Source organism: Glandiceps talaboti, chromosome 18 (assembly GCF_964340395.1).
Source record: "Glandiceps talaboti chromosome 18, keGlaTala1.1, whole genome shotgun sequence".
In the NCBI taxonomy this organism is placed as follows: domain Eukaryota; kingdom Metazoa; phylum Hemichordata; class Enteropneusta; family Spengelidae; genus Glandiceps; species Glandiceps talaboti.
The window spans coordinates 2,917,630-2,935,195 of NC_135566.1; the positions used below are offsets into that span (position 1 = coordinate 2,917,630).

Below are 17,566 nucleotides of genomic sequence, written 5' to 3' on the forward strand. Positions count from 1 at the left end.
ATCAATGCTAAGCTAGCACTGGGAAACATGGAATACATACAAAGTCATACATATTCAAAGTTTTGGAATGATTTCCATACTTTTAAGTGAAAATAAAGTATATGTAATGTAATAGCGGTATGCTTTCATCTTCCATACACGTAATTGTGTACAACAATTTGTTTTAGACAGAATTTCATATTTAATCATATTGTAATTTTATCTTTTATTAATACTACCTACTTGCTGAAAAGATTATAGTTATTAGAGAGAGAGACACACAGAGAGCGAGCGAGAGAGAGAGAGAGAGAGAGAGAGAGAGAGAGAGAGAGAGAGAGAGAGAGAGAGATGGGCGACCAACCAACCAGTATGCATGCATTCATACACACACACACACACACACACACACACACACACACACACACACACACACACACACACACACATATATATATATATACACACACACTATGAGTTATCAGTAGTACATATGGAGTACTGCTTTGTAACTTCGGATTGGTGAGTTTTAAAAGCTTCCACGCCCTCAACGATAGACAATATCAGACGACTGCAGTGTTTGGTTGTCATGAAAACTTAAGTGTTGTAATACTTAGATTTGATGTCATCTCAAATGAGTACGTATTAAAGTCAGATAAACACTAGTAGCTCGCCATCGAGTAAGTATGTATTGAAACATCTAGGCTTGTAAGATGAAAAATAGATAAGACTGCAACAATCATTTTGTGACAAGCGACTTTATTTAATTTGCTAGAATTAGTGACGAATCGCAATATTGCCACATGAACGGTCAAATGATTTAAAATGTGCAATACATCAAAGGAATGCTACTATTCTACGTCATAAGTAGACTATAGCTGAACAGTAATTTTCAGTTTATTACATACTTATTCACCATCAAATATAAAAGACGATCGACTCGCAAAATCTTTTTTAAACAAGTTGTAAAACTAATAAAATGCACTTACTCTACATTTCTTGGCGAATTCATCTGAATAATATGTTTGTACACGTTTATTTCTAAAACTGTAAAAAGTGGTAATAAATGAAATTCAGGTAGCTGGAGGGTCATTAAATTTTTATATATTTGAATCAGATAGCATGATTTGAGCTTTTATAGATGGGCAGATTGTGGGGTTATATTTTTTATTATGTCACCATAATTGTGATACTTGGTCTATTATCGCTAACTACCCGTCAAAAACCAGTTCTTTTTTTTAAAGTAAGTGCAAAAGCATCAGAAATCCCACAACTTTGTAATTTTTAGCAAAAGTTTGATCAAGCACGTCTAATAGCAGGAGAATTTAATTCACAACGGGTCCAAACAGTTTTTTGGGTGGTTGTCAGAAAACACTCTATATACTACGTACTACAATTACCTCATCGAAAGTGAGTTTCTCTCGCTGATGTAGTTCTGACTAGCTTCCTACAAATACTTAAAATGTAGTTGCAATGACTAATGTCAAATTATGGTATACATTTAAAATATCACGTGATAAAATAGCAGTCGGAGTTCCAAACAATGAGTATTAAATCTTGATAGAAAATTCCTAATCTAACTTCAAATCTTACATAAGTATAAAAAACACTTATATCCGTCCACCATAATAATACTTTAGGTGATGTAAGACAAATTCAAACAGTTCTATAGAATGTAACTACTATGCATACATATAAGTTACTTTCAATTTATCGCTATGACAAATATTTTCTGATTATGATAATGAAAGGGGTTCAGTCTGTAATTTCATAGCTCTGGAGTCACCTTTTATTGAATACTGAAATTGACCTATTTCTATTCCAAATAGTCGCATCATGTTTGACAATTGGGAACTTGCAATCCAGACTGAGCATGCTCAAAAGGACTATGGATATCTGTGGCCATCGTAATACCTAATCTGGAGCTACCGATAAAAAAACCTCCCACAATGGTTAGGGTAACTATGAATTGATCATTCGTGGTTGCAAACAATGTAACAGTAATGTTTACTATACCAATTCATTAGTATTTATTATCACATTTCTCATTATGCAACATTCAACATGGCGGGTTTGCAAGTTCCCTATTGGTAGGGCTGTTACCAGAAAAACCATAGTTCAAAGTTGTATATCCATTAACAAGTGTTTCCTAACTGAAATCTGCTCAAACTATACATAATTAAAACTGATATCTCAAACTTGTCGTTCGATCGTTGTAATTCAAGAGACACTCAAGGACTTGATTGTCGAAGCAATATAGCACATGCTCCTGATACATTAGCAATGGTGAAAATCCATAGAAATATCCGATCGATAACCATAGCAACGAATTTCCAATCATCCTTTTCCTGTAATGTAAAAGAAAAATTGAAATTCACTGATGTGCACCTGGTGACCTTCTGTAAAACTGTAAGTGCAAAGTTGACTATGATTATCGTGTTGATCGATCACACACGTCTTCAGATATCAGGAATCTATAGTTGCACTAGATCGAAACATGACAAGATAATAACATCACAGATGGCAAGGAATTATCGCGAGAAAGGATTATGATATCGCGAGGAAGGGGAAGGATGAAGTCATTTATCTTACTGGTGCCCACCATATTATATATAAATGTAGCATACTCGTACATACTATGTATAATGATTGTTTTTACTCACATTGTGATTGGGTTGAATCAATTAATCATTGACAATCAAACGATCAGCTGATTTATCCAGTCAGTCAATACGTCTATCCATTCGTCATTCACTTATTCCGCCTCATTCATTCATTCATTCATTCATTCATTCATTCATTCATCCATTCGTTCGTTCGTTCGTTTGTTCAAGCCACAGTAATTTACTAGTATCAATATGCCTTCAAATATTCATCAACGTTCTTCAATCATGATCAGTTGTTAATTATTCTTTATCTACTTGCCAATTATTAAATACATCAATCGACCGATCGATGAACGGTCAATCAATCAATCAATCAATCAATCAATCAATCTGTAAATGTATTTTCAAGTTGTATTTGGTATCATGGATACAACTATGTTGAGCGAGGGCGCTGTACAGCTGCAAAGATTGAACTACATGTACAGAGTAAGAACGTAACAATTTAAAAATAGAGATGACTAATTTATCTAGTTATTTATGCATTCCAAATAATACATAGTAACCCTCTTCAGTTTAAATCCATGTAACGATAATGGCTGTAGTAGTATTAGGGTTAATGGGCTTAAAGCTGCACTGGCTGCAACTGGACAGTTTTTTGAAACTGTTTTGTTAGACATAATGACTTAATCATAATATTGTACACCCTGAGCAGTTATTGAATCACCTGTGGGTAAATGTATTTGTGCAGTTGTACACTAAATCCCATCGAATTGATTTGAGTCCGCACACTAGAAATCAGCTTCCCAAAGCCATCACGATTTCAATCTCTTACTGCACTACTTATCAATACAATCAATCACCCCTAACATTTACGATGTTTAATTATGGTATATTAATACTTTTTCAGTGAAAATATTGTTAGTTTGCTAATCTGAAAAAAGAATAGTCCAGTTACAGTTAGTACAGCTTTACGTTTGTTTGTAGATTGAAATCTGGGCTGGTGATTTTGTCTCTGTATAAAGTGATGCAAAATATGTGGGTTGTCGACGACGAAGCTTGACTGAATATCAACTTTTAGTAGCAACATCACCACTTTGAAAACCCTTAAGTCATGTCGTGGTTGAGGTGGGAAATCGTCATGACATAACGTGATAGGTGGCAGCATTGTCATTGATGATTTGGAAAAGCAGTCCTCATCCGGATGATTGTGGCAATGGCGCTGAAAGTAAGGTTGTCAACCCTGGTCGTCTGAGCATATATGGTGCTAGTTTAGAGGACCTTTGAATCCCAACAACAGATTGTCCCAACTTGTGAGGCTCGTGTTAGGTGGTGAAGAATTAACACCTGCTAGTTTTCCTGTTCAACCCCATTTTAAGGTTTAAGTAATATGGGTAATATGAATATCATGATCTTTATGATACTTACCTCATTGTTACTATTTTCATTTCTAATGTGATCAGTTATGAATCTCATTTCTTCTAAGATGTGTGCATCAGTTTCATGTATTCTTGGAAAAACCATTTGAGATAGACATCTATTGCAACCATGGAGTCCATTACCATGGCTCGAAGTTTCGTTGTCTCCCGCGGGGGCAGAAAGTCCATTTTGATCACATGATATCGAATTTGCAATGTTATTATCTTTTTTCAACATGGATTCCATCTCTACACAGTCTTTGGCTATGAGAGGTAAATCTTCCTTCTCATGTTTAAGCCTTGGCTTCATGCAAAGGAGTCTGGGCAGGATGTTCAGAAACAGTATGTTAATCCACTTGGGCATTTTTGAATGCATGATTCCCGACCTATGGTGAATATTTAAAACAATGACAGTTATCACAATGGACACCATCACCATAATTTCCGTAAACATGAGGTAGCGACCGATTAACGGCATCGCGGCTGAAGATGGCGGCATAATATCTGCCACTAGAAGCTGAAAAACTGACAAGGCTAAGAGAATGGAAATACTGAGGCTAATCTTCTCACCGCTGTCAGGAGGAAGATAAAACACCATCAGGGTCAGGAAAGACATAATCATACATGGTATAATCAAGTTAACAACGTAGAAGTCTGATCGTCGACGGATGATGATAACATATTGAATATTGGAATATATTTCTTCGCAACAGTCATATTTCATGGTGTAGTTGACACCCGGAGCATCAATAACTTCCCATTCACTATTCTCCCAGAAATCTTCTTTTTCCGCCCCGTCGTTCATTAATAGTAATAACAATTCATTCCCACTGTATGCCCATGACCCAAACTTTAATGTGCAACGCTGTTCATCAAATGGGAAAAACTCGATGTCGATTTTACACGGACTTTTGAAAATCGTTGGCGGGGCAAAGAATACTGTTCCATCACTATAAATCCTTGCTTTAATAGTTTGTTTTGCAGACATCGTCGAACCAAAATTACCATCAGCACTGTAAATAATCAAACCAAAATCTTTGAGATGTAATAAAACCCTTTTTCTATTGTAATTCTGTAGGTTGTCTGACGACATTAACATCTAGAGGTTATAGATGATATTACTTGCCAAATGACTGTGACTTTGTTTCTAACAATTTACACGAATGTGGTCAATTTGAGGGTTTTTTTGCTGGTTGACCGGAGACAATATGAATTATTGATATACAAATAAAAACATGGATGAAATAAGTGCATGTATATATTTCCGTTGTTCTTTATTTGATGTGCCTGAAATTAAAAAAATAAACGTTGGTCACACTTAAATACGACAGTGCCTTGATTTTGATAATTGCCCCGTAAGTTCGAGGTCAAGGTCAACTGTCATAGTCTTTCAAGAAAAGTTGCACCTGATTACATTTGGATAGAAACTTCAATACAGTCTCTGTGTCTTATATTTTTTAAGTTATGCAGTAAATATTGATTTTGACCACAAATATGACTGCAGTAAACAATGTTATGATAGGTCAATGTCAAAATAAATCTTACATCTGATACTATTGGGTAGACTCTTGATGGAGTCTCTATGTACTACAGTTCTTGAATTATGCTGTAAATTATAATATTTTAACTACATCTATTCATATCTTGTAAACCAAAGTGACGTCCCATATGATATATCACCTTTGTGTCAGGATTGCATGAAATTGGATTTGTCAGAAAAATGACATTTTATAGACAGACGAGCGGACAGACATAATAGCCCCCTCCTTAGGGGGCTAAAAATATATAGATATGAATACCAAAGTTTGGCATTATGCCTAAATACTGGCCAAGGATTTGACTTCTGTCAAACAAAATGGTTTAGTTATGTTTAGTTGGCTAAAATGTGATACACAACAGGTAAGTGTTGATAAGTAACACAGCCCCACCCCACTTCTATCATCCCAAGATATTAATTTAATATTATCTAAAATTTGTACAGAATCACTTACTTTAGCATGTTTAACATTGTTGACACTTTCTAGACATTTTAAAATAGACCGTGTTTTAAAATACTTGAAGTTTGTTATGAAAAAATAATCCATAAAACTGCAAGAAAGAAAACAAAACTGAATCGTACATTCAGAGTTTTGGTCAAAAACAATTCATTTGCTGCGGATTGTACCGTACGTTATCATATTAAATACTCACTTGTTGTACAATACGATATCTGGGTACCAGAGTGTATGTTCAGGTACAGATACAGCTGTTAGATTGTCATAGTCGTCTGGATTCCAACTTAATCTATAGTCAGTCCATTGCTGGAAGCAAACCGTAAAGGAAAATGATAAAGATAGTCATTATTGCTAGAATCTGTAAGTGAATCACACAGTAAGAACATTTGTATTGCTGCCAACCCAGCCATTCTTTATCCATTACACTTGGTCTGTGTATCGTCAACTCCAACAGGTTTACTATTCCTTTAAAGTTTCATTTGTCTCACTCTGTATCTCTCTCTTCCTGTTCATAATTTGTATTTATGTCTACACGTGTTTTTCTGTTGTGTAGTATGTCTGTATACATCTTCTCTCTCTCTCTCTCTCTCTCTCTCTCTCTCTCTCTCTCTCTCTCTCTCTCTCTCTCTCTCTCTCTCTCTCTCTCTCTCTCTCTCTCTCTCTCTCAGAAAAGTTGTCAATATCGCTAGCTTGTTTTACAATACATATTACCCAAAGTTGTTTTCTTTGAAATAAAACGCGCCAACGTGCAATTCTTTTTTGAGTCTGTATTGCCTACGACAGTATGTGCAACTATGGTATATATGTACAACAAGGTGCGTAATACAACCTTCAAGGGTCCTTGGTTTCGTGTACATTGCCTTTTTTGATTGAACATGTGTTGTGTGAACGATTTGAGCGACCATCCATGAAATGCATTTAGCTTGTAATATTATCCAACGGTAGACGAGGACCTCAAGTAGAATATAAGAACGATTGCAATGTCCTCAATCCTTTTATTTGATGTAATATCTACTTAGAGTACTCCCCTGTGTATTGAAAATGATAGCAACTATTATATCGTCTTATGTTCTAATTTGTAATGCTGCAGTGCTACAAAACAGCTGAATGAAAAACTACTTTAACTGGAAATTGATGGCCATCGATCGACTTTTGATAATCCCTAGTACTGTACAAAATTAAAGATGACAACGAATATGAAGACAATATCTGAAACTGTGAGAACGCTTGATTAACAGCAGAACTGTTACATGTATTATTCAACACACGTTATTTCACAAATTGTAATCTGGGAGAAAGTGAAAGTTTACAACAAAGAAACACATTCGTTTGCAATGTTTGGGCGGGAAATTTATCATACGGAAGAGTTAAAGTATCACAAACCGTGTTTATAAACTTTTTACTCAAGTGAAAATACTTACATAATACCTCGGTTAAACTATTCTACTATCATGTTGATGTCAATGCATACATTCTATGACATTACCATTGTCTTCTGATATTGTTAGTAGAGTTGAATGCATAGTAAGGGTTTCCTCGACATTGTATACGTATAATACATTACGTCATCGGAAAGTTTATCAGTTATATCTTAGTACTAGGTTTGATCATTGAGTTCAATCAATTTCAAGTGAGGGTTCAACATGTTTACGTTAGTAGAATTCTATAATAATAATAATCTTTTATTTATACTGGATAGTTCTTTAAGCATATAAACACTTGTCTCCCAAGAAGTCCAGTTAGGGCCATCCCTCGTGGGTTCAGTGTTAATTCTGCGAGTATGTATTAAATATGCAACAAAATCACGCCCAAAGACATATATATCAACTCAACTTGTGCCACTTAACCATATGGAAAATGTGACAATTACCAACTCTTGTCAATTATTTCATCAACGAGCTCGCCAAAAACCTTTGATGCATGATGTGTTCAATTCCTTCCATTTATTCTACGAGTTGAAATCGAACTTTAATTTGATTCACCAATGTCAACAAAACTTAAAGTACTTTTACTTGTCCTGTTCACTGCAGTTACTTTTCCCCTAGGCACGACGTAGCAACATATCCTCATATCAATCACTTACTTGTTAGTTTGTAATCGAAAGACAGTGATTAATCAGTAATGCCAAAGCTTGAAGGCATAAAAATCCAAATTGGTGTCACATTAAAAAAATAGTTTAACAAAAACGTGTGTTCAGTGTTGTTGATTAATGATTAAATTCTTTCAATGTGTCCATGTACTTTCCTTTTGCGAAAATTGCAACATGACCAGTAGCATGAGTTTGGTATGAATAGACTATTATAGTCACTTTACAATATGAGGGCGCCGTATATCTCATCTTTTTTATAAAAAATCTCAGTGGAAGAGGGTATTAGAATATTTCTGTGGGACGTATACGCGTATAATCTTAGACTGCCCAGCAAGAAGTCTGCAAGAACTTAATTTATTATACGATCTCGAAACTAATGAAACACAATGTTCTGATGCTGCAACAACAACAGCAGCAGCAACAACAACAACAACAACAACAACAACAACAACAACAACAACAACAACAACATATTTTAACGTAAATCATGATATAATTTATTTTCAAAAAATATTCATTTTACCTTCTTCTAAATACTGACTACATGAGCTATATCGGCCTAAGCGTATAATGTTCTATGATTTACAGACATAAAGCCGAATGGGAGCCAACTTGTAAGAAATTGTTATTTTAAAACTCAATTTGAGTGTACATTTAGATAACAGAGCAGCAAAGGGTTATTTAGATTTTAATTAATCACATTTGTTAGGTGTATGCCTTAAGATATTGGGATCTAGACTAAGACACATATCAAGCTCAATTTAAACATATTCCATTGATCATATGCAATGATCACCTAAAAACAAACAACCAAACAGTCATTCTTTTTGACTTCACTGTCCTAGTTAACGGTCAGGTTTCAAGACTCTGGATTTCATTATAATTTATCTGGGAATTTTTCAACATTCATTCATTAATAATGGAGCCTGTAAAAGCATACAATATCATTTGATATGTTTAGCCGGGTAATATAACATGATTGGTGTTGACATGTAGTTGTATTACTAGATAGCTGCCAACCATCGATTTTCTACTCACTAGCTATGAATAAATGTCGTCACGTCTCACTGCTTTCATAGTTAAATCGATATAAAGTGTCAAGTTTCTGAAACGTCTTTACGGTACCGCATGAATCACTCACAGGAAGCTATCACTGCAAATTGGTGTTGTTGAAAGCACAGTGTTTGACTTTACTTTACACAATTACATGAACTATATAAATCAAGATGACAAAATGTTGTCATATAATGCAAACCAATTGTACTCTTACCTTTTTTTCAAATGATCTATATTTTATCCCAGTTTAGGAGTTATTTTATTAGTAATATCACATTTTAGATATCCATATGTACAAAAAGTATACAGTGTTATAAGTTGCACCCAATCGCATATAAAATCATACCTCGTGCACAGGTATTCATTGTTGAAAATGTATATCAGAAATTATCGTTATACTCTCAATTCAATGTAAAAGAACCTTTATAGAAAATATATATATTCCATGAATTATCAGGGAAACAAACAAAGTGGCATTTCTGGGAGATTTCCCATATCTTATGGAACCAAATAAATAATCAGTGGGTTTACTTTTATTCCGAGAATGTCGTAAGAATTGTTTTTCGAATAACGAATAATAAAGATCTAAAGATATTGATAGAACATATAACTTACATGTTTCATCCAGACACTTGATGTCATAATTTGGTTCTTCTCATCCTGAAGATAGAGAGAAAGTTAAATATGAGGAAGGGTGAGTATGACAGAAAAGGGGGGGGGGCAGACAAACTGGAAGACATACAGGCAGGCAGGCAAATACAAGCAAACAAACTAACAAACAAAGAGACGGGTCGAGAAAAAAGATAACGTAAAAAGAGAAAGTAAACGACAAGATAAAATCACTCAATCTTTGAGTCTTGCGGTCTAATATCAAAGATACACGTAAAGTTACTAAATTATTCAAGTGCACACTTGCATGCAGATTTAATACACCCGTGAAGTATGTTAGAAACCCGATAATAGCATTTTATCATTGAAAGTGTCTTTTGAAATGGATGAGTATTAGGTCAGTGGATTTTGTAAGAAGTCTATCAAGTGACCCCGCTTTAAGATAAAATAGCTAGTCAGATTGATAGCTTATTTCTGAACCATTACATTAAAAAATTTGTAAAGACCTTCATGACGTTTTGTAGTAGGGAGACGAAAACACTCGAAAAGACATCACTTTCATTTCTGAAGATTTTTTTATATGAATATCAGTAGCTGATTGAAATGTAAGTAATAAGTCTTCAAATCTTTAATCGATTTTAGCCCCAATCCTCGAGCTAATCATTGCTTAAAAATGTTATTTGACTACAATATCATAGAAATATTAACATTTCATTTTATTTTTATGTTGGTGTTCAAATACGTGGGAGAAATAACGATGCAATTTCTATATACTTGGTATGATCATTTGCTATTATAGTTTTGTGGTATTTTGAAAAATGTGTATTGAATAATGTATATGTAGTGCTAATGGCATTTTTATGACATTTATGTATTCAGGATATTTTCCTCGCAAATGTACTATGCTGATTACCCAAAGTAAAACATATTGAAAAGATGACGATAATATAAAAATCTGACTATTTGATTATTTGAGCTATGTCAAAGTGAAAATGACATTGAACAGTATGCTTTACTTGTGTTGAGGCCAACACTAATTAAACGTCATCTTTATGCAATAAATGAAGAATCGCAGAGTGGCTGAATTTAGTCAATGCCATGCCGCACATCTAAAATTTAACCTTTAGTAACTTAACGAAAACAGAGTGTAATGTTTTTCAATCTCCTGTGTGGTTACGGTTAAGTCACCCTGGTTTCTAAAGTTCAATTCTATTGTATTTTCTTTAAAATAAAAATCTCCTTTTACCGTGGGTATTTTGCATGGTTATCTGGAGCGGGTGACAGAATATTGTATTGCTATATTATCATTATCGATTATATTTTTATTTCATTATCAAAACATTACGTTATTGGATACCATTACTAGGATACCTAAAGTGACATGCAATCAATGTTACTACTTCGTCTTCGATACATTAAGTAACATATGATATATTCTATGTTTGCCATCCCATAGTTGAAATCACTACTCCCATAATTATTCGTTCATGGAAGCTTACTATATCTAAAACATACACTGTACACAGCGACAAGAATTTGTACAGCTTTGGTATTTAGGTAACCTTTGTATTTACAGTACCGTCGTCTATCAAAAACCAATAAACGGTGTATTGAACATACTTCTACAGATACAATGGCGGTAAAATGGTCTCCTTTTAGATGAGTCAGATGAAAATAACCAATTTGCAGCGGAAAGGTGTTAAGGTGAAAACAGAGTACTGATCGAAAAATCAAATAGCGTTCGTTCAATAATGATCGAATCGTTCTATATTGCTGTATTGTCGGACATCTCCAACCTCACTATAACATCCATTATGTCTCTTTTATCTCCGTTGTAATTGGAATCAAACTTCACATATGTTCGAGAAAATGCAGATGTATATTTCATGTTTACATGTAAAACGCTAAGAAAATATTCAAAAACTATTGGTGAATCAATATCATAATAGAACCGCCGTAATGAGGTTGTCACTTTATCATTGCTTCCGAAGCAAATATGCAAATTCCATAATATATTATTTAAGACTATTTATTTTGAACTGAAGACCCCGTATGTTCAATTAAACATCTACGTGATACGTTCTATAACTTATGTCAAATAAGTTTGAGATTTCTTCTAGAAAATATTGCATACATTCAATGTTTTGACGTGTAGTTCAAGTGTCACGGGTTTGATGACGTAAGCACACATTCTCGCTCTCTAGATGTATAAATACGGGAAATTAAATCCCGACATTTCATCATTAATGCCTGACTTGGCTCCATGTAGTATAAATGACGTCATGGAAAACTACATTGAATCTGAAGAATAACAGTGGTGACAGAGTACATTGTTGTAAAATGCAATGGAAACGAAGCAATAATTGATTGCTGAAAATAAATAATAGCTAATATAATATCATGTTAATTTACATTCACCTTCAAATCAGGCAACATCTTGTAATATAGTGAGAACATATTGATTCTTGCATTACAAAAACAGATTTCTAATCTGACGTACGATGTTTTGACATGGTGTGTCATTCTTCCTTTATATGAAACAACTAATGAAGCAGAGTTATTTTTGTCGTCTTTACTATATTGAGCTTTAATGTAGATTGGATCGACAGTCTACGAAGACGAATAGTGACAGCATACTTTTGAAAAAGGCATTAGGTGAAGACAAATTCTACTTGTCGATAGTAATGAGAAAGTCGATAGTAATGAGAAACAAATTGTAAAGGATGCTTTAACGTAGTAATTAATTGAGAATTGGGAAAGGTAGAAAATACAGCTTTCTATAGATAATTTAACCTTCGACCTGTAGCTCAAATGTCAATGAATGACACTACACTTACAGGTGTGGCGCCATAAAAAATAATTGTAGAAAAAAGTACTATTCTTTTGCTTGTAGATAGTAGTATACATACCACGTCCAACAGTTGTGTGATAGACAGACCGAATAACACCTGCAGTGTTTCCTGGGGATGGAAAGTTGGTCTTCCCATGGGATTATACTGTTTAGAATCGCTGAATAAATTTCTGTCATACAGCAGTCTATCCTCTGCAGAGAGTGGCATGTCACCTACAGAAGACGCACAACAGATTAGGTTTTATGGCGTAACTATACAATCATTCAAGTTTTCATGGGTTTACTTCTGTGGATATGATTATTCAGTCTGTAACATTTTAAAATCTAACAAAAATATATATTTCATAATACTGGGAATTCATGCCTGAAACAATTTAAATGGCTAAAAAAATAGAACAGAAATTGTAATTTCTTGACAGAAAAAAAGTATTTCATCATTAAATGTTATACTACGAGTACATGTAATTCGTTTTATGTGTCGATATTACATTACATTGTATACTGTAGCAAAAAGTCGCAATATCTCTCTGCGAAAATTTGATAAAAGGGAAGAAATGTGAAATAATCTCAAGGTCATCCTTTTGTCTGATGCGCGAATAAAAGGACTTGGAAGGTCACTGTTTACACAAATTGACGAAGTTTCTCAACATAGTTTTGTCATGTCTATTTTGTCAGGTTGACAAAATGAAGTCTGAAATGTTGTTATTTTATCTAAATGTGTTATAGCCGTCAAAATCACACCATCAAGATGATAAAAGAATGACCGACTTTTAAAGAGATATTTTACATAACAGTTTTCCCCCATATTTTTTAAGGTTGTTATGGTGATTTATTATGAAGAGAAGCAAAATTAATAAATAGCTTTATAATCCTATTCCAGCTTAATATCATTGAATCCTACCCAATGTGATAACAACTAGGAACATCAAATCCATTCTGTCATGAACAGTGAGCCTTTGTTGTGTTATGAGAATTTACATTAGTATTGCCGTCTGTGTCAATCAATCCTTCGAGCTTGATTCAAAGTTACAGTATATTTAAATCTTCTATTGTACCGCATTCTTCACATCTTTATTTGGAATCTTTATTAAATCGGTACGGTGTTGACACAGCTGACGCGGTTCCAGGATGCTTTCCTTAATTTGGCAAATCTCATGAGAGATGTTCTTCGATCCCTCTGTGAGATAAGTTGGTATATGTAACTTACTTTCCTATAAATCTCTAATTTGCTCCATTGTATCATTTTTAATTATAAATAAATTTTCGGAAGAAAGCTTAAGTGCACTATTCGTTTTACACCAACGTAATATCGTGAAGACTGCATGCTCTTGTTCCGGATAAGGTTGCATGTGGGCGATGGAATCCAAGGTTAATAAACATCCATTGAAAGCATTGAAAGCCAAGGTTGGTTTGTTCAGGATGACGTTACGGAAATATTAAACATCTAATAGTAGAATTTTGTAATCGGATGAAACTCAATCTAAGAGTGAAGTTTTACAAAAAAGTGTAAAGTTTATGTGCGTAATTCAGCCACATCCCACATATGCTTTTAATTTCTTCTTTTACTTAATATCCATATTTAATTTATACTCAAAAGGTATTATAAATATATTGCAATCTTCCGATTCGTTTAAAATACATAATGGGACAGGCTAAGTTAATGTGATTTATTACTGTAAATTTTGTGATAATGTTCAACTTTAGTATATCCTTGAATAATTAAACAATGCAATCCTTTGCAATTCAGTGTGACATTTATCAAACTTTAATCCTAAAATATTGTTGAATCTAAGCATACTTCCATGACTTTAGCAGTTTTTACGTTTACATGAGTCAGATACAAAAGAGTTTGACAATTTTCGAAGCCTCAAATATTTATCAGGTTTCAAAATAGCACATTCTATAGGGTTTCAATAATATGTGAAAAAATAATAATTCATCCAATAGACGATTTGTGATAGCAGGTATTGTTACAAAGAAACCAATATTTTTTCACTTGGACTTATCACTATTTTTATTGCTTATTCCAAAAAGTGAATTTGATTAGATCAAAAGTAATCCATTGCAATTTCCTAATTGAGCGATATTTATCAATTACCGAAGTTATTATTACGTGTAGGAGATCTGTCGAGATATGATGTCGGTCTGGCAATAAGTATAGATTACATATTTTAGCTTTTAGAGACATACTTTATACGTTACAATATAATGTAAACGTTATTACTTTTTAGTGGCACATAATTACATGGGTCGAGTGACCTAGAAAGAAACACTGATGATTACGATTCTGAGACTAGAATCGTAATAACGAAAAGACATTATCGTTGATGTATTACTTTAGTTTTGCACTTTACATTTTATAGATCATTTTGTTTCAGTTTTACTTTTTCTTAAAAAGAAATTAGGCGAGCAAGGGATCGATTATTTCACAATCCTTCATTCATTTTTAGGTCGTTTTTTTCATTTGTAGTCTCAAAGGAAAACAGGTAGATTTATGGTTTACCTAGCTTAAAGTATTCATATTAAAATTTTGCCGAATATACTTTTTGGGCATAACAAGATGATTTTACCACTATCAAATTCTGATTTCGTTTTACAATCTTGTTCAAATAATGACCTAAAATAAATCACCGTGTCACAGCTCACATTTAGTTTGGGTCAGTAAACTGAAATATCTTAAAACCGTCGATTTATTTTTTTTCTTTTATCTTTGAACAAGCCGCAAAAGACACAATAATTGATAATGCTATACATAAGTAATGTTGATATGTTACGTACCTTCGACAAACCTCTCCTGGATACTTGCTAACAGTACGAAAAGTGATAACGATATGTTCGGAAGGGAGATTACCATGGTAACACTTGTAATTCCAGTGACTATTCCTTACCACATCTTAATCAACGAAAACATTTCTGTATTGCGTGAGGTTGCTGTAACGATGTAATAACAATATATCGTAGTTTGTCTCAGTAAAATAATCACAATTAGCTATTTGCTAACATCCCAAGTAGATGTGCGCATGCGTTCAATCCTCCACTGACACGACTGCTCAAACTCTAATGCAGTGATGGAAATTGTAACTTGATCCGCCCACCCCAACATCAACACTGTGCTGTGCTACTGCAAACAAATCGATGTTATAAATGTCGATTAACAGACAAACACATCGTCGTGAATATTCATTACTTCAATCTAAATGTTGTATTTAAAGCATTGTATATGCTATCTACGTCACTATATATATATATATATATATATATATATATATATATATATATATATATATATATATATATATATATAATATTCTCTGTGTGTGTGTGTGTGTCTCTCTCTCTCTCTCTCTCTCTCTCTCTCTCTCTCTCTCTCTCTCTCTCTCTCTCTCTCTCTCTCTCTCTCTCTCTCTCTCTCTCTCTCTCTCTCTTCACATGTGCGTATAAAAGTATAACTTAATTGAATGAATTGATATAATTTGATGATTCTTTGATCTTTGATGAGATGGGTTTGAATGAATTTGAACAGGTGTCATGTAATACTCTTATATAGATGGCCACGTTATCGAATAAAAAGGAAAACGAGGCGGTTTGATGTAGATAAATGCGTCTTTAGTGGTAGATACTGAGAAGGAAGGACATGGGCGTCAACTTGATGAAGTGTACTCTAGTGACAATGATTTACTTACAGTTACTGTATTACTAGTTATATAAATATAACATTAACGTTGAATGTAGCTGTAGCATTGCTTCAGACATTTATGACTGTTGAAGATGCTATGAGATCACAGTGCCACGTTGTTAATAGTTGGATAGTGGTCACTGTTCCTCCATTGCGACTTTTCCAGTAAATTGGCCTTAACTAGTACGGAAATACCATCAACCTGCGTACAGCTAAACACTATTTAACATTGCATCATAATATAAGATCTCTACCTTCATCGACTCGGACATGAACTAAATCTACTACTGCAATAACTAATACAAAGCCGGTAACGTCATGTTTCCAAAAACTTTAAGCTGTACATCGTCACATCTTTGAAAGTGTTATTCGACAAGTACAAAAATGGCTATAGTTATCAAGCATCCTACGTCAAGCTGAAGAATGAAGCGAAGAATTTGACTATTCTTAAGAAAGAATAAATGTAAATATTTAGTAAAAAAACGGCATTTTCCCATGCGGTCGTTTATGATGTAACGATGTCACTTCAATACATCTGTAATTCGCTTCAACATTTTCAAGCAATTAATTTCATCTTGTACAACAGTAACGTTACAGTTATTAGCAATTGATGACACGCGCTATCTATAGTCCCAAGGGTGTAGCGTGAGAGTTCGTATGATTTCTAAAGATATTGCGAAATGAGATTCTCACCTTATATTTGCCTTAATTGCATAATATGTATGGTAACCTGACAACTGCAATAGTTTATACATCATATGAACTAGTGTCCCGTTGGAAATCAAATGTACTAATTTCCATAGTTTTACTATTTTTTATCTTCACAAGTAATGTATTTGTCTTTTATTTCATTTTGATAAAGTATCCATGGTTACACTGGTCCATAAACTACAACATTGCTCATATATATCATTTCTTGACAACTTTTGTCAACATATTTTTTCTGTTATTCACCATTAGCAAACAGTCTCAAACTGTAAAAACACGTTATTTGCATACCTAGAATCTCGCATTTATTGTTGTATGGATTATAAATCGATATGTGCATATCCAGCTGTTGGGGTATCAAAAAGAGCATTTCATTGAAACAATTGTGCCATTGCTCGATATTTAACAATTACCTATTGAATTCCTCCGTTTGGGTTTTACCGACGTAATGCTGTATTTTGATTTACCGAAATGAGAATCTGTTCTCGATAATCACACTGCCGTCGATAATCAAAAATGGCGTTTTAGATGAACGACCGAAATCACATGATTTCTGTGATTCCAAAGAGCAATACGGTTATCATTT

General features: G+C 33.8%; 1 protein-coding gene across 1 annotated transcript; it reads right to left on the reverse strand.

Annotated features, from left to right (window-relative positions):
• Positions 1–2,207: 2,207 nt before the first annotated feature.
• LOC144448796 (neuronal acetylcholine receptor subunit alpha-6-like) lies at positions 2,208–12,804 on the reverse strand. Its single transcript, XM_078139090.1, has 5 exons — positions 12,655–12,804; positions 9,752–9,796; positions 6,188–6,297; positions 4,008–5,010; positions 2,208–2,324 (listed from the first exon to the last, which is right to left on the reverse strand). The coding sequence occupies exons 1-5, from the start codon at positions 12,802–12,804 to the stop codon at positions 2,208–2,210; spliced, it is 1,425 nt and encodes a 474-aa protein (XP_077995216.1).
• Positions 12,805–17,566: the final 4,762 nt, after the last annotated feature.